General features: G+C 40.8%; 1 protein-coding gene across 2 annotated transcripts in view; it reads right to left on the bottom strand.

Annotated features, from left to right (window-relative positions):
• LOC111566713 (rho guanine nucleotide exchange factor 28-like) overlaps positions 1-21,003 on the bottom strand; it is a 49,433-nt gene that overhangs the window by 1,605 nt on the left and 26,825 nt on the right. For both annotated transcript variants that reach the window (XM_035946894.2, XM_023267461.3), the window contains 25 exons: positions 20,631-20,742; positions 18,381-18,423; positions 17,309-17,398; positions 16,615-16,738; positions 15,679-15,823; positions 15,349-15,404; positions 13,384-13,441; positions 12,716-12,854; positions 12,152-12,282; positions 11,928-12,068; positions 8,638-8,888; positions 8,435-8,560; positions 8,223-8,340; positions 7,668-7,922; positions 7,509-7,585; positions 7,248-7,426; positions 7,028-7,125; positions 6,671-6,868; positions 5,898-6,029; positions 5,620-5,753; positions 5,492-5,539; positions 4,382-4,486; positions 4,086-4,250; positions 2,193-2,444; positions 1,077-1,449 (listed from right to left, as the gene is read on the bottom strand). In XM_035946894.2, coding sequence (XP_035802787.2) covers positions 1,077-1,449; positions 2,193-2,444; positions 4,086-4,250; positions 4,382-4,486; positions 5,492-5,539; positions 5,620-5,753; positions 5,898-6,029; positions 6,671-6,868; positions 7,028-7,125; positions 7,248-7,426; positions 7,509-7,585; positions 7,668-7,922; positions 8,223-8,340; positions 8,435-8,560; positions 8,638-8,888; positions 11,928-12,068; positions 12,152-12,282; positions 12,716-12,854; positions 13,384-13,441; positions 15,349-15,404; positions 15,679-15,823; positions 16,615-16,738; positions 17,309-17,398; positions 18,381-18,423; positions 20,631-20,742 — 3,550 coding nt within the window. The remainder of the gene's footprint in view (positions 1-1,076; positions 1,450-2,192; positions 2,445-4,085; positions 4,251-4,381; positions 4,487-5,491; positions 5,540-5,619; positions 5,754-5,897; positions 6,030-6,670; positions 6,869-7,027; positions 7,126-7,247; positions 7,427-7,508; positions 7,586-7,667; positions 7,923-8,222; positions 8,341-8,434; positions 8,561-8,637; positions 8,889-11,927; positions 12,069-12,151; positions 12,283-12,715; positions 12,855-13,383; positions 13,442-15,348; positions 15,405-15,678; positions 15,824-16,614; positions 16,739-17,308; positions 17,399-18,380; positions 18,424-20,630; positions 20,743-21,003) is intronic.

Here is a 21,003-nt window from a genome sequence, read left to right as displayed (position 1 = left end):
GTGGACAGAACCTGTGAAAGATGGTAAATGTCAAATGAAGCAGATAAGACAAGTCAGAGGATCTGAATGAGGAGAAATAATGTCAGATGGAGGCCAAAATAGATAGGTAGTATCACTATTGTCAATCCCTGGAGCTCACATGTATGAAGCCTGGGTCTGTAGAATACTGTATGTGTTGTGCTGTTAAATTGGGATGTTCTGTTAGTGGAGATGGTGGGCAATGGGAGCTGTCATGGAGGGAGGTGGCTCTGGGACGTCAGAGCTCACAGTTAACTCACAGCCTCTCTGAGGCATTGAGGACCTAATAAACAAAACATCAGTGAAAGGAGGTGCCCACTTGATAGCCTTGGTGATATGCTGGCTAGTGCTGACTTATTTATTTCAAGCAGTGGGGGACATCTGGAGCAATATGGTAGGCTACTAAACTCATCAGTAGAGGCCGTAGTGGGGTGGGTTTCTTTACTGAGTGCTCATCTTTCTTGTCAAAGCACAAATACCTTGTGTTTGCCTGAAATGAAAATGGCACTTCAAAAAGCTCTCAACCTCAGCTAGAAACAAGGGGCGTATCTTCCATTTTCAGACATAACTGTAAACTATAAACCCTCATATCACTGTCCACAAACACTCAAATGTTTGAAGCAATCAAAGACAAAAGCAAGGTAAAGCTTTCAGCTGGCTGTTGTTGCTCCAGAACAATGTGCCATTGACATAGCACAGGTGGCAGAATGTGGTTGTGAACTGTTGCCCCATGAACCTTACTTACCCACCCTGCACCATGTGACTTGTATCTGTTTTGCAAACTAAATCCTACTTCCATAATCGCCATTTTCAAAGTTAAGTCATACAGGCTGTTGAGGAGAATATGGAGGCTTCTTCCAAGTTTTAACATCAGTGGAGCAAGTGCACTGAAGTTAAAGGACACTATATTGAAGAGTAATGCAAGAACTATCTTTCTCCTGTGAAGTTTTTTGGTGAAAACCAAGAACTTTTTGAGGTACCCTCATATACGTGTAGAATCCCACTGAGGTTTCTACAGTTTTAAATGATTTCATATCCAGTATAGTGAGTAGTCTTACTGTTGCTGGTCCTCTGTGGCTGTGTGGTGACCCTGCTGCTGAATGGCTGGATGGAATCATTCAGAGGTCGTGGACAGCTGTGGTTGTAACTCGGGTAGGTCAGACCGTCCAGAGCCTGTTTGCTGTGCGTTTGGCTCAGCAGGGTGTTGAGGCTGTTGTAGAGGCTGGCGCTGAGGCCGAGGTTAGCGGTGTAGCTGGAGCTGTGCAGAGGCCCGTCATGGTTTTTCCTCTGCATGGAGAGCAGATGCTGGTTGTTGGTGGTGGGCTGGTGGAGGTGGTTCTGTTGGAGGGAGGCGAGAAAAGCCGCCTCGTTCTCGTACACCGAACAGTTACCATCCAGGCTGCCTGAGCGGCTGTGGCTGGTCACCTGGGGCTTTGAAACAACAGCAGAAAAGCAGATGTGATATGGTTTGTTTAAAAGGGTTTAGTGTTTTGTTTTTGGGGTTTTTCCATCTTAAATCATCAGGGACCTTCTGCTTAACCATCTCTGATTTGTGTGAAGCTTTTTTTGGTGACATTTAAAATGGTATCTGTAAAATGTTAGTTTGATATATTGAATACTTTCTGAAATATAGATAGATTTTTAAATTGTATCCATTTTTTTTGCACATTGAAATTTGAATGAATTTATATTCATGTTCACTCATGTTAGAGTTTATTTCAGCTACTTGTCTAATATTGCAGGTTCTGAATCAACAGCATAACAGACAATAAGTGCAAGTGAAAAGGTTATTTTCCTATAAAGGTAAAAGAGAGCGATGTTGTCATCCAAACATAGTCTCAAATTTCAGTGTGCGAAAAAACATGCTGAAAGTGAGTCAACAGACAATAAAAAAAAACAACAACATTTTCTCAGAAACTATTTTATGCAGCAAGCTGGAATTGTACTAATTTTTTATATCTATCCATATTATATGATATAAAAATATAGGCAAATCAGACATAGTCAAGCTTCTTCTAAAAATGCGATGAATTGACATGAAATGACCCGTTTCTCTTTTGATTGTTTGGATCCTGATGAACATTTTCATCTGTACACCACTCCTTCCCTCTTTCTGTGCTTTAATATGTCCTGCTATAATATACTACCACCCTTCTGTCTCTGCTCTCCCTCACCTTGTATCCATCCAGCGGTATGGTAACAGGCAGGCTGCTCTGGCGGTTGTGTCTCCAGCTCTGGAGCAGCCTCTGTTGGGCTTCGATCCTCTCCTTCTCCCTCTCCACGCTCCTCTGGCCTTCCCTCAGTCTGTCCAGGTTCTGCTGGTACTCCAGCAGCTGAGCCTTGAGCTCCTCACGCTCACACCGCAGCCGCTCGGCCTCCAGGAGACACTGCTGCTCTCGCTGCTCCAGCTCACTCTCCTGCTCACTCTGCAACAATACAAAGCTTATACACATCAGGGACATGGGACACTAGCTATCTATCATCCTGGGGTTCCAGTAAAATCAACTTCTGCTAGTTGATTGGAACTAAATTAGGATTTAGATTTCTATATTTAAAGACACGCTTTAGTGATCTGTTCTATATTTAAGTTTGTATATTTAAATCTTTATGATGTGCATTGTTCCTGATTTTGCACTCATCTAAACGTAGGCACAAGCAAAAACAACACAATAAACGGAGGCTGATGAGAGAAAATGATGTACAAATCTGTAACAGGTGAAATGCAAACTAAGTTACAAATCAAGGCCAGAGTCTATGACTTGACCGTGCTAAGATCTTCAGAAAATCACCAAGAGAAGTAAGCATTCGGAGGGCAGCAGGATTTATTTGTTGACAAAAAATCCAGGAGTAATTCTTAGCAGTGATAACACCCCAAGGAGAACTGAAGTTACTGAGTCGTGCACCGTCTTTTATGCTGGGAGCGTTGGTCATATTTCCACGCCTATAGGGCGTATGATAGGACTGAGAGTTTTAAAACCACTATACTTCTCTCAATCTATTGGTCAGATCATGACGTCAGGTTATCATATTTCACCACAGATCTCACTTTACAGAAGACATGCGCATTAAGTTATCATTAGGTCATCTTTTACAGAGAACATGTCCAGACATGTTCAGACTTTTTACTCCACATCTTATCCTTATTATTTTGTGATAGATTTCATGCATATTTTTCCAATATATGTCAAAAGTTAGAATACCTTAAGTTTACACCATTATGTTCTGAATACATATGTTTTACTTCTGGTCTTCAGTCTAATAGCATTTGCCATAATTATATCATCTTTTATTTTTAGCACATCGTACCCAAAAAATATTACAATACACAGGTAGATGTACAAACACGAGTTCAAAAGGAAATTAAGTGAAAGCACTTAACCACAAAATAACATCTGAACTTTACTACACATTACGTACTGATGGTATTGATACCATCAGTACGTGCTATGTGAAAATATCTGATCATGAGGGTGAATTCAACCGGGAGGTTTTGTGCATTTGTGGCATCCTTCACTTTTTATGTAAACGACTGCTTCTATTCCAGTATTATCTAGTAATCTACGGTAGTCTAACATGTCAGCTAAGGGTGTTTTTTTTGTTGTTTTAGCTTTAATTTTACAGCTTAAACAAATGTGAAATAATTAACAACAGTTTTTTCTTGTTTTTCTCAGCAAAAGAGGATATCTCTGCGGTGAACCAAGGTCAGCCTGACCTGACAACAGGAACAGAGGAGAAGGAGGGACACTGTTTTTCTCTTCAGTTTCTGGAAATTACAGCTTGTTTTCATCTTGATCGAAGATTCAGCTAAAGTTCAAATTCAAATTCTACTTTTATCATTTATGCTAATGAGCAAAATGCATATAAAACATGGAAATCATAAATTAAATTCTGATAATTAAACATATGATTGAAACGTGACATAATCAACACTAATCAAGTGAATTATTTCTCCACTACAAGAAGATATTTTATGTGAGGCACCAAACTGCCCTGGAATAAAAACAGTCTGGAAGGACCAGTGACAGACACATGAGAGCACATTTAAAGAGCATCAGCAGAAAGCTCACCTGTTGTTTCTCTCTGGCTGAACACTCTTTGTCCCAACGTAGCTGCTCTTGTTTCAACTTCACATGGAGTTTCTGAACGTCATCCACTTCTTCTTTCTTCCTCTCTAAACCCTTCTTTTCCACTTCTTCTTTCTTCTTCTCAATATTCCTCTGCTTCTCCTGTTCCTGGGTGACAACAGACACCGGTTTATCATTTGTTGTCGATATTCCCAAAAGAGGCAGCTGAACTCTAGCAGAAGAACAATCATTTTATGGTATGCGTTTTTATTTTAATATTAATAATATGTGGCTGATACCAGGCTGCTTTGGAGAGACGTGATGGTTCGGAGCTGAGGTCTTTCTCCCTCCTGGAGAAGGAGTTTGTGGACTTCATAGCAGCTGTCCTGGAGCGTCACAGCTGCCTGCAAACATGAGAAAACACTTCATCACACTCCAGTTACTACCTGTAACATATGCAGTGACATCATAGTTGAAAATTTTAAGGGGAACACAAAGGAAATTAACATTTGTCCCCCCAATGAAAACAAGAACGAGACAGAGGACTTTTATTTTGAAAAACCTCTACAATATTTACTCATTGCAACAAAACCTCTGACGGGTGCAGGTCAAACACAGATATGTGCAATATATGAGCACAAATCTAGCTAAAACATGGATGAGCTATTCAAGGCCAGAAATGTACAATTTTATCAAACTAAATTAACTTATTATTAATGTGAAGAGATGCCACATGCATGGACAGTAAACCTTGCCAATATGTATGTTGAATTAACTAAACTAATCAAATAAGAAATGTTTTTTTACAGGAGTTAATAACTGAAAGCAGGACAGAATGCTTTATTGCATTAGATTCAATGATATCTTGAACTGTCATCTGGTTTCTGAGTTTTGTGTTTTCTTTACACAAAAAAAAGACATCTCCACCACAAAATATGCAGAAAAGGGACAAAGTGATGCATAAAGATTCACATGAATGCAGAAATGTCAGTGTCTGATAATCTTTTTTTTTTTGAGGAAGGGTATCCAGGTTCCCTAATGTTCAAATTAAATCTATCCCCATAACTGTCATATTAAAACTTTGAATTTGACAGCATTTTTTTCTGTCTCAATTCAGTCTATTGAACGCATATCCCTTGGAAATCTTTATCAGATGTAAATTTAGGTCAGATTAAGGTTGATTTCATTCTATTTAAGGTTACAAAAACCTATAAATATTCCATTATTCTAGACAGTTAAAGATAACAGAGGAGTTTTCTATGGCAGATAGTCACACGACTATTATCAAAATTATAGTGTGCTCTTTATTTTTATATTGCATGTCCATACACTGTGCCCAGTATTTGAAGTTAACTCATTAAATCCAGATATGAATGCATTCGGTTATCTGAGGTGTGGATTCTTCTCACCTGCAGACTGTAGAGAAGCTGAGTCAGGCTCTGCACACTCTCTGCCACCTATAGAACAGTGTATTAACACAGTGGAACAGTAGGATAGATTTTTTTATTTACAAACATTGCTCAAAAAGTGGCTGAACCTTTATGAGTGTGCCTTTGGTGTCGCTCTTTCTCAGCTCCACAGCTGAGCTCCACAGCACATTGTCCAGCCCCGTTAACTCGCTGTCTGATCCCAGAGAGGTGGAGCTCATACTGAGCGTGCTCAGATAATCCGCTGTGGGGACATGGAAAGAAGAAGGTATGTGGTAAATGTCAGGGCTTGCACATATTACAAAATGTGGTTCGCCCACATCAGTAAAGGTCAAAGACAAACTTAACAAAATGTCATTTAGAAGAGCAGCTTATGTCTGTGACTCACGTTCAGAGGGAGACTCCTGAATGCTGCTGCCGTGGCTGTTGTAGCTGCAGCACTCTGGTCCTCGGACAGGAAAGTTCTGGTTTTGAACAGAAAGACCATCACGAACCTGAAGAATGGTGATAAGGTTCTCCGCTGCAGGAAAGACAGTATGTGTCAAAACTTATGATCATACTACAGTAACTCCACAGCATACTTTACTTACATTAAACTATTTAGTTGCAGTTTTCTGTTCTCCTACAGGACTGTGTGCAGACTTTTTGTACTGAAATTGGCCAATTTATACACGTTTCTAAGACAGATACAAAATTGTATTTAGAACAAAAGTTTAATACTGTATTTCCTTATTCTGATGCACTTTACAAAACTGTATTTTTGTTGATTAAATACGTGCACACCTTGAAAAACATCAAAACAGGGAGTTGTCAATACAAGGAACTCTACCACACAGCTTGAAAAGATGTCTGATGAGCCAAAACAAGTATAAACAACCTTTGCTAATCTATTATAATGATGGATTCAATTAGTTTGAGAGAAATTAAATGTATGAAAGTTTTAAAAAGTTGCTTATAGCCATCCTGTTTTCATTGTGTATAAAAGCCTTATTCTTAGATAAAGTTTGCCATAGTGACTCCCAGGTACAGACTTAAATCTGGTTACTCACCACAGTAGATTTACCCCAAACAGAAAGGTTTAATGCAGTTCATCACTAGTCATAATCATGTGTCATTTTTCAGCTTGTGAACTCTGCAGCCATACAGCTTTACGTTTCTTACCTTCTCTGAGTGCAGCTGTGAGCAGTGAGGAGGCCGGTCGTGGCGTCTCACTGTCTGTGTACTGTGCAGGTTGTACCAGTAGGTGGCGATGCGGTGCAGGTTCTGGTGAATGGAGGGTTAACTCTGTGAGCTCAGCATAAAGCTGCAGCTTCTCCTCCAGGCTGTTGCAGATTCGCTGGTCCTGACCCAACAGTGTCTCTATACAAAACAAACACAAAGATGAGGATTTATTATTGCTTATGGTTTATATCACAGGATTTTCTTTTAGGTTTTACAACTACACAAGCTCTCAATAATATCAATAAATGCTCGACAGACAATTGAGAATTTTAGTACATGCGTAGTTTATTTTCTTACCTTGGAACTTGGTGATCTTCTGAACTCTAACCTCTGCAGCTTGCCTGGCTTCCTCTGTCTCAGCCGCTCGCTCTTCCTCTTCCTCTTCTTCGGGACAGCTGCCATGTAGACCAGTAGGTTAGGTAATGAGTGACACAAACATTTACACACATTAGCCAGGCGCACACAGACTCTAAGCAGGACAAACACGGTGGACTAGACTTGAACCACATGTGCTCACCTCTCTACAGCTTGGCGGATGTGTCTCATCCATGCATTCCTCTCCTCCCTGGTGGTCGTGTGAACTTCGTACATCTCAGGCCCCACAGAGGAGGCAGAGATAAGGAACATCCCCCTCTCCTCATTGGCTACTTCTCTAACGATGAGCTTCTGCAGAGGGATTACTGGGGGCTTCTGGTCCTGAAGGAGTGAAGCCATAAAAATGGGTTAAGGGATGGAGAGGAACGGATTGATTCATAGAATGGTTTGGGTCGATTCTCACCACAGCAGCAAACACGAAGCGCTGGTCTTTTTCTTGCAGGAAAACCAGAACATCAGTGAGAAGAAGAGCCAGAGTATCTGGAAAAAAGACGACACACATGTAGACTGGCTATCTCGAAGCAAAAAAGAAACCTAGTGGTACAAATGATCTTCTACGCACCTTTCAGACGCCCCGTGGCGGTCTTCCAGTAGACGAGCCCTTTGTGCTGCAGAACCCTGTGTTTGCTGTGCAGGTCCTGTTTGCGAAACATTTTGCCGTTCTTGAGCTTGGCGAAGCTCTTGTTCTCCAGTCGGGCCAGAACTTCCTGCAGCTCCTGACACCTCTCATACTTACTCACAGTCAAGTCCACAGCTGCGATCACGTCACGGATCTGAGCCAAAGCACTTGACAAGTCTGAGTGTTCCTGACTTCCCTCTGTGGGCAGAACCAGCAGATCAGTGTAACAGAGTAGCAGAGAGGTCAGAAAAAAACATCCACTATCCACAGTTTTTCAATTATGCAGCACTCAATGTAAAAACACAAAATTTTAGTCTTGTTGTATATTGATTGTGTTTAAGACATGACAATTTTATACATCCAGTAACTCTTAATTGACACAAAAGAAGCAACATCTTCACTGAACCCATATTTTGCCATTTCTGTTCTACAGAATACATAAGTTCAAGAGCAGCATATATTTGCAGATTTGTTGAGGAAGCAGTAGAGCTGATTTACCCTGAGTGTACTGTAATATCCTCTCCAGCAATACTGGGTACTTGGTGATGCGCTGAGTAACCAGCAGGATGAATTCTGGGACTCCTCTTCGTCTGACCAGAGAGTTATTGCTCTGTTGCTGCGAGGAGAGAAAATTTAAAAATCAGAACATGAGCTGTTCAGTTGAGACATTTTGCTATAAAACTCTGGGAGGTCTGGAAACAGGAACTTACTCTGACAAAATTTTGGAATTTTTTGTTCTGTTGTTTCAGCTCTTTGAAGACATTGACAGCCTCGATGTGGTGACTGCAGAACTCTCCGTACACCTGCTTCATCTTCTCAGCGTTTTCATCTGAGAACTGAGAGAGACCATCAGATGCAGAGTACATATGTGTACTTGTGTGTATTGTACGTGCAGGATTCCACCTTCACCAACCTGCTGAAGCAGTGTATCTCCAATCTGACAGATGAGGTAATTTCGCGAATTGTCAATCTCGGTTGCGGCCTGCCGGCGTTCCTGCAGCGCTCTGAAGAGGTTCCTGTGGAAGAGCAGCAGCGGATCCAAGCAGGGAAAGATCCGAGCCACACAGTCCCAGTCCAGCTGCAGCTCCTCCAGCATTCCTCTCCTGAACACCTCCGACATGACGGTCAGGGTCTGGATGTGGTGCAGCTCCGTCTGCATCAGCTCTGCATGGAGGGGATCCAAAATGGATTATGGGTAGTAAAATATCTGGTGGACGTGTGTGTTTACAGGTGCTGATGAGATGTTTAGTTGGTTTCTTACAGGCTTAAAATAAATCTCAGTGAACAGCAGGCTTATTCTAGCTGACATTCAGCAGGATTTTAACTTAAGGGGCAAGACTGAACATACATGTTTTACAGAGGTACTATCATAGGCCGAGCTCAGCCCCGCCCGCTTTCGGCCGTACGTTCCCCTGCCGGTGTGTCGCTGGTCTGTGAGGCTCTCTGCAGCTGTTAATTAGTGGATTGGTTGCAGCTGTGGGAGAGCTCTCCCACAGCTGCAACCAATCCACTAATCAACAGCTGCAGAGAGCCTCACACCTGCACAGGCACGTGCAGAGGCGGGGCAGAGGGGGCTGAAGCACCTGCCTCTTTGTCCCTTGATGACCAAAGTGCCCTTTTGTCAAAGTTATTTTTTAAATAAATAAAAAAAATAAAATTAATAATAATTCAGATCTACCCTCGGTCGGTCACATGATCTACGTAGACGTCCCCCACTGCTCTGAGGGGTCCAGATGTTCCCTGTAGCTCAGCGCTAGCACCGCTAGTCTAGAAACCGGAGACACGAGCGAGGACTTCAACAACTGATGGTCCTGATGATGAGGAGGTTCTGCAGCGGGATTCGTTTATGCACGGAGTATTTTTGCAAGATGACTAAGTGCAGTGAGCATCCTGTGTGTGTCTGACTCTAACACACCTCTCATCAGTTCTAGCCGCTAGTTAACCACACAGCTGCTGAGAGGATAAAGTCTGCCAGGCTTCTTTTTGTTTCTGTATGTTTCTTTTGTCATGAGCAAAGTGCATTAGAGAGATGTATTATTTTACTGTCAGTGAGTTGCAATGTGTTTCCTGTTTCTAGAGGCAGTGAGGCAGAAGTTATTTATTTCACTAAAACTACGTACATGCATATTCACATAATTTTGGACTATTGCAGTATAAATACAATAACAATAATAATTAGAAGAATTTGAATTGTGATTTTTTCAACCTGTCATTTAAAGATATCAGTGCTTGTTTATAACATTTGTATATATAGACAAATTAAATATAATATGCATAAATATAAAATATATAACTTTTATACCTTTGTTGTCTTGCGCAAAGTGGATAGTGAAACTGAATAAAAGCACAAATACATTTAAATACATGATTTCTGTATCATTTAGTTTTTGTTTTTTGTTTTACTTTATTATTAGCACTACAAATAATAAAGGGCAGATTATGAATCAGCGCCCTGGAGCAAATCTGTGGCTATACAGTATATGTCTTGAAAAAGTATGAAATTTAAAAACAGTGGTGGCCACATCAGGGTTTGAACCACTGACCTTCCAATCAGCATTGCACAACTATCTCCATGTGTCAAGCTCAATGAATATGGGTTGCTACAATTCAGCCAGTTATATTGTAAGGTATGTTTCTGTATGGTGTTTCAAATTCGTGTTCCATGTGCCCCCTTTTAACTTGGAGCACCTGCCCCTCCAAAGGTCTCTGCACGGCCCTGCACCTGCAAATCATTCCATCCACTGCTATAAAGACCGGCTTCACATGGCAGGAGACGTGGGACCATACTGCCTCAGTACCTTCAGCCGAAGTCGACGCCGCAGCGCTGAAGCCACGGGAGCAGAGGTAGCGGGCGTGGACCCCTGCCGCCCTCTGGAGAGAGCGTGGACCTTCCCCCCTGATGTCAGCTCTGTGCCGCACTCACCTTGGGTTCAAATCCCCCCAACCCGTGACAGAATGGTCCCACCAAAAACGAACCCAGAGTGTGCACTAAGCACCCCTGGACCCGTGCCTGCCCCCACTCAGATTCTCCAGGCTGTAGCCAGTCCCAACTCTTCCGCCGGCCACCTGTCAGACCGCCGGAGCGGGCCCACCTGTGTCTGGCTGATAGGCCAGCATGACTGAACTGTTTTGGACTAGTTTGTGGCGTGCATGGAGCCGCCCCCACTCCCTGTGTGGGACACGTTGAGTTTTTGTTGTTTTATTTTTTGTGGATGCTTTTTCTGACCCCCGACCCGGATGGACCCCCTTAGTGCGCCAGGCGCACTTTGAGGAGGGTGTACTGTCACAGGCCGAGCTCAGCCCTGCCCCCTTTGGGCCGTACGTTCCCCTGCCGGTGTGTCGCTGGTCTGTGAGGCTCTCTGCAGCTGTTGATTAGTGGATTGGATGCAGCTGTGGGAGAGCTCTCCCGCAGCTGCATCCAATCCACTAATCAACAGCTGCAGAGAGCCTCACACCTGCAGATCATTCCATCTACTGCTATAAAGACCGGCTTCACATGGCAGGAGACGTGGGACCATGCTGCCTTCAGCCGAAGTCGACGCTGCAGCGCTGAAGCCACGGGAGCAGGCCCGTTTTCCCCGAGCCGTCCGCCCTCTGGAGAGAGCCTGGATCTGGCTTTAATGTGGTTTAATTCCCTGTTGTTGACATTGTTGTCATGGCCACATTAATTGCTGGAGAGAGTTAATGTGTGTTGTTGTTGCTGAGTTATTGCATGAACATTAAGACCAGAAAATTTGATCTCTGCCTCTAAATCACAGATACAGATTGTATCTCATTCTGTTGTCTAATACATAATTTTTAAAAGTAGTATAAATGCAAGATTATGTCTGAGTCTGAAAAAAATACAGAATAACTGTCTGAGCTGCGTCTGCCTTGGTTTTGTGCTGGACCAATCAAAGATGAGAGATAAAATCAGCGATGTGATGCTAGTGTTGTAATCATATATTGGAGTTCAGGGATTACACTCTTCTTTACTGTCTTAAACTTGATGATCAAATGTTAATCAGATGCAGACTTCTGAGCACTAAGTTTTCAAGCCTCTGGTGGTTTGATTCTTTGGCTCAACCTGCTGAGGTTTATTTTAGTCAACCAAATTTGCTCTATAATGCCAGAGAATGTAAAATATGAAGTGGACATTGACATTAAAATACAATAGTATTAAAAAACTGATGATATGATGAAAGAAAGAAGGATGACTCTCACCATAAATAACATCCTGTCGTTTGACCGTGCGCCTGTCGTGTTTCCTACAAAACTCTGGACTGACTGCGAGACTCCACGACTCGGCATCGAGTCCCAGCAGGTCGGCCGACAGGTCACTCAGCAGAGGAGCATCGACAGTATCTGTAGGTACAAACACAATGAACAATGTCTTAGTTCTAAATCGCTTTTTGAGCCACCACTTGCTGTAAGTCCCCCCTCCTCACCCTGTGTGGTGATTGGCAGGTCGGTGGACGGGGGAGTCGCTGTGACTGGAGTCCCTTCGTCAGACAAAGAGCTGTTGGTGCAAACTGTGACGCTGCAGTCAGCATCTGCCACTGCTGCATCACTCAGCCGCCTGCAGACGATCAGCACAAGTAAGAATTAAACATGAAGCTTGTTGACAAAGACAGAGTGTATGTATTTGATTGCATCTTTATAAAATATTAAAAAATTATCTATTATTTATTTAAGCGTTTTGAAATAGATGTTAGTTTTGGAGTTTGAAGTTAAATTTGGCTGTTATTTTGTGTGAGACAGGAAGGAAAGGAAGGAAGAAAGAAGTTCTCACAGAAGCTCATAGAAAAACAGATTAGTGATAAATGATTAATTAATCTAGTTTATCTAACCCATTCAATGTTAAAATTATAGGGTTTACACATTTGAAAACCTCCTGAAATAAAATAAAATACCAGATTAATCTATTTAAGTTATATTTAAATGTAAAATTAAGTTAAAAGTTTTTTTTTGTTGTTGTGGCAGTAAAAATAAAACTATTGCCTTGACTTTACCTGCCGTCTATGGAGATGGAGAGGCTTTTGGAGAGAGGAGCGACTGTTTCTCTTTTCTCTCTGGTCGTCACTGGCAGTGAAGATAAGGATGAGGAAGATGGAGAAAAAATGGAGGCTGAAGAGTTGTCTTTCATAGAGTCTAAAGGGAGGAAAAACAGGAAGAGTTATTAGTCACACCTTGGAGGCTTTCCCACTCCACAAATAAATACTTCAAGTGTTTTATTTAGTGTTCAGATGCTTTGTTTGTATCTGTGTAATCATCGACTGTAACAGTAAATGGATCATAATACTGTTTCCTTGTTTAAGCAGGCAGGCAGCCTGTAGTTGTGACAACATGTTGTAGTCATTGAAGGTGGTTATAAATGACCTTTACATCTTTGCCAGATATCAAATATTCAGTGAAGACATAGAGGTTCACATTAAGAAATAAAATGATCCTTTTCATGTGGAAGAAACTCTCAACCCCTAGTCATACACAAACACATAAACACAATCCAGGCCAGGTCCCCCACTGAGGTAGATTAAAATTTAACTATTTTTTCTTAACCAGCGAAAGACCAGGGAGGAGCAATGGCTTACTTAATCCACTAGTGTACAAACAAGGGAGGACAGGTGAAAACTAAATGAATCAAAAGCCAAGGGAGGACACTGGTGGGGGAAGAACTCACTCTGTGGGAGAGACAAGGTCTTGCTTTTCATCAGCAGTGCATTCCTCTCCTGTGGCTTCTGGGGGAAGACATAATCATATTAACATAAGCAGCTGTAAATCCTTGTCCTATAAATAACAAGTTGCTGTGGTTGTAGCACAAGAAATTCAGTCAATATTGGGGTCAATTTATGCCTAGATAAATCTACCCTCAGTTATTGTGGTTGTGCATCACTGGTTGATGATGTTCAAAACATTCCAGGCGTTCCTTTGTGACCACATACTGGAATTTACTTCCTCTCAGCCAACCTCTACTACAGATTAGTTTTCTTTTTTTGGCATTTTGCCTTCATTAAAAGGATAGCTTGACAGGAGACAGAGTGAGACAAAGGGAATAACCATAAACAAAAGGCGGATTTTAACTGGGCGACCAAACACCACGTGTCTTGACACAGTTGATCGACGGCTACCAATTGTTTTTTTAGATTTCCCAGGAACCATATCAAATTATACTGCAATAATTAGATCCAGAACATTGTGTGGCGAGTTTGATTTATGGAAGCATTAGCTGTAGCATAGTCACAACTTCAGAGTGACAGTTTTTCAGCTCAGAAAGTGTATTTAAAGGCATCTTTTTGGCCCCTCGTAGTGCTATGCAGCAATGTTTCTCTGAGTGTGTCGCCATTGTGTTCATATGATTAACAAGCACAACAATGCATGTGAAAGTCCATGAGCTCACAGTACGTGGTTTGACAATGGGTGGTAGGCATGGGTGTAAATAATCCATGCCAAAAAAATGTTTAAATATTCATAGGATTGGAATACTTTTTGATGGAGGAAATGCACTTTGTTTGACTCTCAAGGATAATGAAAAACATGCTTTGGTGAGAATCCCGTAAATAAGAATGCCTTGTTCACAAGAAAATGCCACAGGACACCTATAATTCAAAATTAAAATACACATATTTTCCTGCCTATTCAGGCAGTAAAGGTGTACTAAACTGATGCAGTATTGTAACCCCAGAGACTTAAGAGGATTTGCAAGTCCAAAGTCAAACAGAAGAGGCCAAGACATTCTGACTTTTAGTTCCTAGCATAAATTCAAATGAGGCTAGCTCCTACATTTCTCATGATAACATACAAAATATCTTTTTAGATCATTAATTTGACAGATTTACAGCCTGTTCATGCAAGCTACTAGTGATAACAATGTCAAGTAACTGAACTACTGGTATAAAACCACTGAGAAATTGTGTGATTCATGAAATCATACAACAGTAAAAGAGAAGCATTAGTATGACTCTTTCTGTCAAATCTCTGAAAATAACACCACACTGTTTGTATCTGCACTGTTAATCATGAACAAAATGAAAGAGCCTATAATATGTGCATTTATAGGTTTATGATTTTACTTTTTGGGTCTACTGGAATATGTTTACATACTTCAAAGTTCAAAAACACACCACTTTTCTCATAAATTACATTGCTGCAGCACCTCATTTCACTTTCTGTCTGAAACACTCTGTTTTAGCGACTGTCTTTTTAAGGCCCGCCTCCCGAAAACCTAAGTCTGCTGTGACTGGTCAGGTAGCCAAAAAAAACGGGGTACTTAAAGCATCCCCAGATATACACTACCATTCAAAGGTTTGGGGTCACCCAGACAGTTTCATGTTTTCCTTGAAAATTCACACTTTTATTCATGTGCTAACATAATTGCACAAATGTTTTCTAATCACCAATTAGCCTTTCAACACCATTAGATAGCACAATGTAGCATTAGAACACAGGAGTGATGGTTGCTGGAAATGTTCCTCTGTACCCCTATGGAGATATTCCATTAAAAATCAGTCATTTCCAGCTAGAATAGTCATTTACCACATTATCAATCTCTAGACTGTATTTCTGATTAATGTTATGTTCATTGAAAAAAAATGCTTTTTTTTTTTTGATTTACAGATCAAATGACATGCGTGATGCTGAGGGTTACCTTTCCACAGGCCGCAGCAGACTCTCGACAGTTTTTATGGACGTTCAGGAAACAGTCTGTAGGCAAAGGAAGACGAAAACGTGGTTAATTTTATAAATCAACTAATAATAAACACAATTACCACATCTCTGGATTCAGTGTCCAGATGGCTGTCAAACTGTGCTGCGTCTCGCGAGCAGTGTTGACTTCATGGAAGGAATACAATTGACTTCATGTCTTTTGCTGAACAAAACATCAAGGCAGCATGTGCAAAAAGATTTAAACAAAGCCTAAACAGTTCAGCCACCACAGGACATAAAACAACAACACCACTGACAGTATAATACTCACTGGAGCACTGCAACAGCTCCTTCCCAGAAACAGACTTATCACAGGCCACACAGAGAGCAGGACCAGATGGAGATGCAGGAACAAACTGGTGTCCATTAGCAGCTCCTGACTTCTCCTTTCCCTCCTTCACCTCTTTCCCCTTCACCTACAATACAAGCCACAAATATTTTTCATTTACTCGTTCAGCTGACATTTACTGCAGTTGATGCACAATATCATGTAAAACCAGCAAAGTAGAAATAACATGGCAGAAGGAGGCATACAGCAGTCATGTTCCTGCTGAAACACACCTGTTAAAGTGAAGCGAGAGGAGATAAAGAGGCCCCTGAGCGAGCGTTTCTGTTTACTTAGTTAAGGTCCATGGGGACGGCTGCTGTTATGGTGCTTTATCCTTAGGAGGGCCTTTGGGGGATTCCTCTGTGTATGTGCGTGATGGAGCAATGTTTATTTTCTTATCAAACTTTACAAGGAAGTGTAAGAGTGTGTGTTTGTTTTTCGACGGTCTATGTGCATCATGTGTCTGTACATACATGGAAACATGTCTTCGAACACACACGTGTTCATAAGATTAAGAGAATACTACGGAATGTGTTTTGGTTCCTCACGCTGTGCAGAGGGAAGTCTGTATGTTATGTAAGAGAATATTTTCATTGAGTCCTGTTGCTAAGACCTGAAGAGAGGGAATTTTCTACTTCGCCAAATAAAGGCACCGCGCTCAGGCAATGGGACCCCAGCACAGGAATTCTGACCTGGCCTGTCTAAGAGGCAGTAAACCTTTCACTGCGCTACTCCGGGAAGCCTTTCAGCTGTGGATTTCTTTTTTTTTATCATAAAGGCCAACTATAGGGATTTTCAGTCACATTTTAAGCACGTGTAGGGGTAAATCTTAGCCAGCAAGAATCATATTTTCCACTGGAGTCCACTTTGCCACCTCACCTTGGTCTTGCTTCGAGTACTGGACATCCTGCTCTTGAGGAAGCTGAAGGTCCGGCTGACTTTGTACTTTTCAGACTCGACCTTAGATGGAATTATGTATTTATCCCACTCCTCATCCTCGATCCTGTGTCAGTGTGAACATATTTGTCACCACAATTCCTCACATCACAGCCTGTGTGAGACTCAAATCCAAACATGCACACTGTTTCTAGTATGAGTCACTATTTTATTAATAGACTAGAAAGAGTTGAATAATCAGGTGTACTGGTGTCATGCTGGAATGAAAGAATGTCCAGACAGTCTTCCAGGACCCCTGGTCTACAGATTATTACTCTTAACAACATGCTTGGCATGCTTGGGAGTCACTATGGACTCTAGTGGCTGCTATTTATAGCATGACCTTGGCAAAATGCAATTAATAATGTGTCAACTATTTACAGCAACTAGTTACATTGGCCGTTTTAGGTGAAAGGCAACAATGACAGAACGTAAAGAATAGAAACATGCAACATCACATCAAACTTGTCATAAAAAGTGCTTTGATATTCTACTTCTGCACATTCCTACATCAACGAATACAGCTGCAAAGGATCCATGTGATCAGTAGATGAGTTGAGGAATGATTTTTATGGCGGGGTTAGAATGAGTTAAGCCACGCATGCATGGCTGTGAGGCCGTTTTGGTGAAAACATACTCTTTGAGGAACTCTGTGAGGGTGAGGTGTTGGAGCGATGCGCTGCTCTCCTCCTCTGCTGACTGGGCCCGCTTACGGAAACCCAAAACCCTGCATGGATATAAAACACCTCAGACCAGGTTGCTCTTGTGTCTCGGCTCATTAGGTAGCTCAAAATGTGATATCTAAAATTAGGACATTTCTTGGACTAACATGTGTATGGAAATTAAGATGACTATAGGTTTTAAATATGGATAGACACAATGATGCTACATTATGCTTTGGTAGGTCACACATTTTAATAGCCGATGCTTTTATGCAGAGGTAATATCCACACCTTGTTAATTCTGGATGGACAAAAATGGTTTGTGAGTCTGATCAGACTGGTGTTGTGATTACTATATGGTTAAAGTGATTTTTTCTAACGCAATAATCCAAGGCTCTGATATGATAATTTAATTGCCTAATATGATGTTCTACAGTGTTTCCTCTGTTAGCAATGCATGGTTACTAGAAACACAAAACATTAGCACACGATGAGTTTATGAGGCAGTGAGATGGAATCAGCTGTAAAATGAACATGGAGAAATGGCACTTATGAAAAAAATCCAAATAAGCAAAATGTGTTACATGGTAGGACTGTGAAGCACATGTTAATCCGGAATAACCATTCGAATCTATACTCAAGGTAAATACTACAATATGCGCATGCTGCAAATCAAGCATCGTTGATGTGGTCTAGAGATGAGTGAGATGTTTCTGAGGTCTGACATCCAAGAAGCCCTGAGTTTGGCTGTTTATTTAGGGTTACTTTGAGGTTGCAATCAGAGAATATATATATGTATATGCTGGCCCCAGTCTCACAACAGGAAGTATGTCACATCCTGCACACTCAGACTCCAACCACAGGCCTAACACTACAGAGACACACACACACACAAACACACACATATACACATGCAGACCCCATCTAAGCCAGTGTCTAGCCGCTGGTCAACACCATGTCTAAAAAAGGGAGGAACCTCTGAGCAATACCCTAAACACAGCTGAGCGGATCTGGCCTGAGCGTCATGAAATGATACGCTGATTTTACCTCTTTTCTCGGGGCGTCTGAGTCAGGTTGAATGCTCTCTGCTCTGTAATGTAGAATAATGAGTATGAGCAAATTAGTAAGCCAGAAATGCATATCAAAACATTTGAAAATACTGTTATAGATAGAAGTAAGTCAGCTGAGAAGGTTAAAAAAACATTATCCTCGATTAAAGCTGAAACAAATACAGGGATCGTTGGACAAGTCTGGAGCTAGCAAACAGCTCCAGAGAAAGAATAAACACAGCAGCTTGTCTTGAAAATCCAGATGACAGCATAGATGGAAAAAAAAAAACAACCAAGAGGGAGACAAAACACATACCCAAAGGGAAGCATAAAAAACCCTCAGAGCAGAAACAACTCATTATTCAGATGATCTGTAGGAGCTGAGCATTTTTCCAAAACCTTGGTCCCCTACTTGCCCACCATTATTATATATAGTCTTTAGATGACTATTGTTTTACTAAGAAAAAAATCTTAACATTCAGCTTTGTAGAAAGTCTGTTGTTAATCAGTTCAAAGTAATAGTGACCCTATTCCTTACACAGATAATGATTTGTGCATTACACATTGAGTGTTGTGCTCACCACCAAGAATTAAACTGTACCACAGAGCTGCACAATTTAGCCAAAAGTGAAAAAACATCCAGCCCAGTCGATACTTCACTTCAGGAGCTGATGCCGATAGTGAATTTTAGGGAGAAAAAAATTCTGACATTGATATTTATATTGACTGATATTCTTGATATATATATATATATATATATATATATACACACACACACATATTGTTTGCTGAATATACATATGTATATGTATATTCAGCACAAATTGGTCAACATATATGCTAAAACCAAAATCCGTGTTGAGCCAATATTAGCTGATAATATTGGTAGACCAATTTATTGATCAGGCTCTAGAAAATATCTGGGAAAATACTTATTTTACAGCAAAGTGATTTTGTTTTGCACTGTAAGTTTTTAAATCATCTTCAAATATACATTTTACAGAGGGCAAAGATACCAGTTGTGCCCTTTAATTATGCAGCTCTTATTAGTCACCAGTTCCCATGATGTATCAGAAAGAGCGAAAAGACACCAAAATACTTCCACCGACCAACCAGGTTGTTGTTCGACACTGCTCTTGTACTTACACTGCAAAAACTCATAATCTTACAAAGTGTGTTTGTCTTATTTTTAGTCAAAATGTCTCATCCCACTTGATTTAAGATAAATTCAATTAACAAGTGACATTTCAGCAAGATAGAGGGACTTGGTTTAAGACAATGCATCTTAAATATCTTGTTGAGTCAAACAATCTTGAAATTATCTTGTTTTAAGTTGAATTTTACAAGAAAACTCAAAATAAGTTTTACCCTCGTGTTGTCCTGCGGGTCAAAATTGACCCGTTTTAAAGTTTGAAAATGTGGGAAAAAATTATTTTCACAGTGAAACTTCTGATGTCCACATTTTCAACATTTTTGGGAAATCTTTAAACATTTTTTGGTGGAAAAAAAGAGATGTTAAAAATGCTTCTTAAGAACATTCACAAAAAATCTAATAAATATAAAGTTTAAAACTGACCTGAGATCAGATCAATATAAAGTTAAATATAAACTTTGAAACTGACCTGAAATCAGACAAATATTAAGTTAAAGATAAAGTTTAAAACTGACCTGAGATCAGACAAATATTAAGTTAAAGACAAAGTTTAAAACTGGCCTGAGGTCAGATAAAGTTTAAAACTGACTTGAGATCAGATGAATATGAAGTTTAAAACTGACCTGAGATCAGATCAATATAAAGTTAAATATAAACTTTGAAACTGACCTGAAATCAGACAAATATTAAGTTAAAGATAAAGTTTAAAACTGACCTGAGATCAGACAAATATTAAGTTAAAGACAAAGTTTAAAACTGGCCTGAGGTCAGATAAAGTTTAAAACTGACTTGAGATCAGATGAATATGAAGTTTAAAACTGACCTGAGATCAGATCAATATAAAGTTAAATATAAAGATTAAAACTGACCTGAGATCAGATCACTATAAAATTAACAGACAGGACAGAGCACGGCCTTAATGCTGCACATTCATATTTACTCAACGCAGAACTGATGCTAAACACACATAGAGCTTCAGCTGATTTATGACAGCTGTCTGGTCTTCCCCCCTGTTGGACATGTGGCACATTTGTCCATTCAGCTGGCTCTTGGGAACACAGAGGTCGCAGGGCAAAGGAGTCATAGTTCACTCACCTTCTGCCAGATCAGTGATAGTCGCGTCTCGGTTTAGCAGCGGCCGTGACGGCTTTGCTTTAGGGGAGGAGTAGGAGTAGGAGCGCAGGCGAACCTCAGCTTCCTCTGGGTTCTGGGTGAAGACATATCAGAAGGAACAAATCAGACAGCAGAAAACAGAAGTTCACAGGTTCAGGAAAATTGGAGAGCAGCAGAATCCTGCCTGGTTGACATTTTCCACCCACCTCTGACTTTCTATCCACTTTATTGAGCTGTTGACAGTGTGTGCTTTTCTTGATTACTGATTGTCAGTAAGGTAGACTTTGCATTTGATGTCAGACGTGACTTTTTATTGTTTAATTGCATTTGTATTGAATTTTTATGACAAACCTTT

Source organism: Amphiprion ocellaris, chromosome 6 (genome assembly GCF_022539595.1).
Source record: "Amphiprion ocellaris isolate individual 3 ecotype Okinawa chromosome 6, ASM2253959v1, whole genome shotgun sequence".
Taxonomy (NCBI): Eukaryota; Metazoa; Chordata; class Actinopteri; family Pomacentridae; genus Amphiprion; species Amphiprion ocellaris.
The sequence above is the reverse complement of the archived record's forward strand: the minus strand, read 5'-3'. Positions and strand labels throughout refer to the sequence as shown.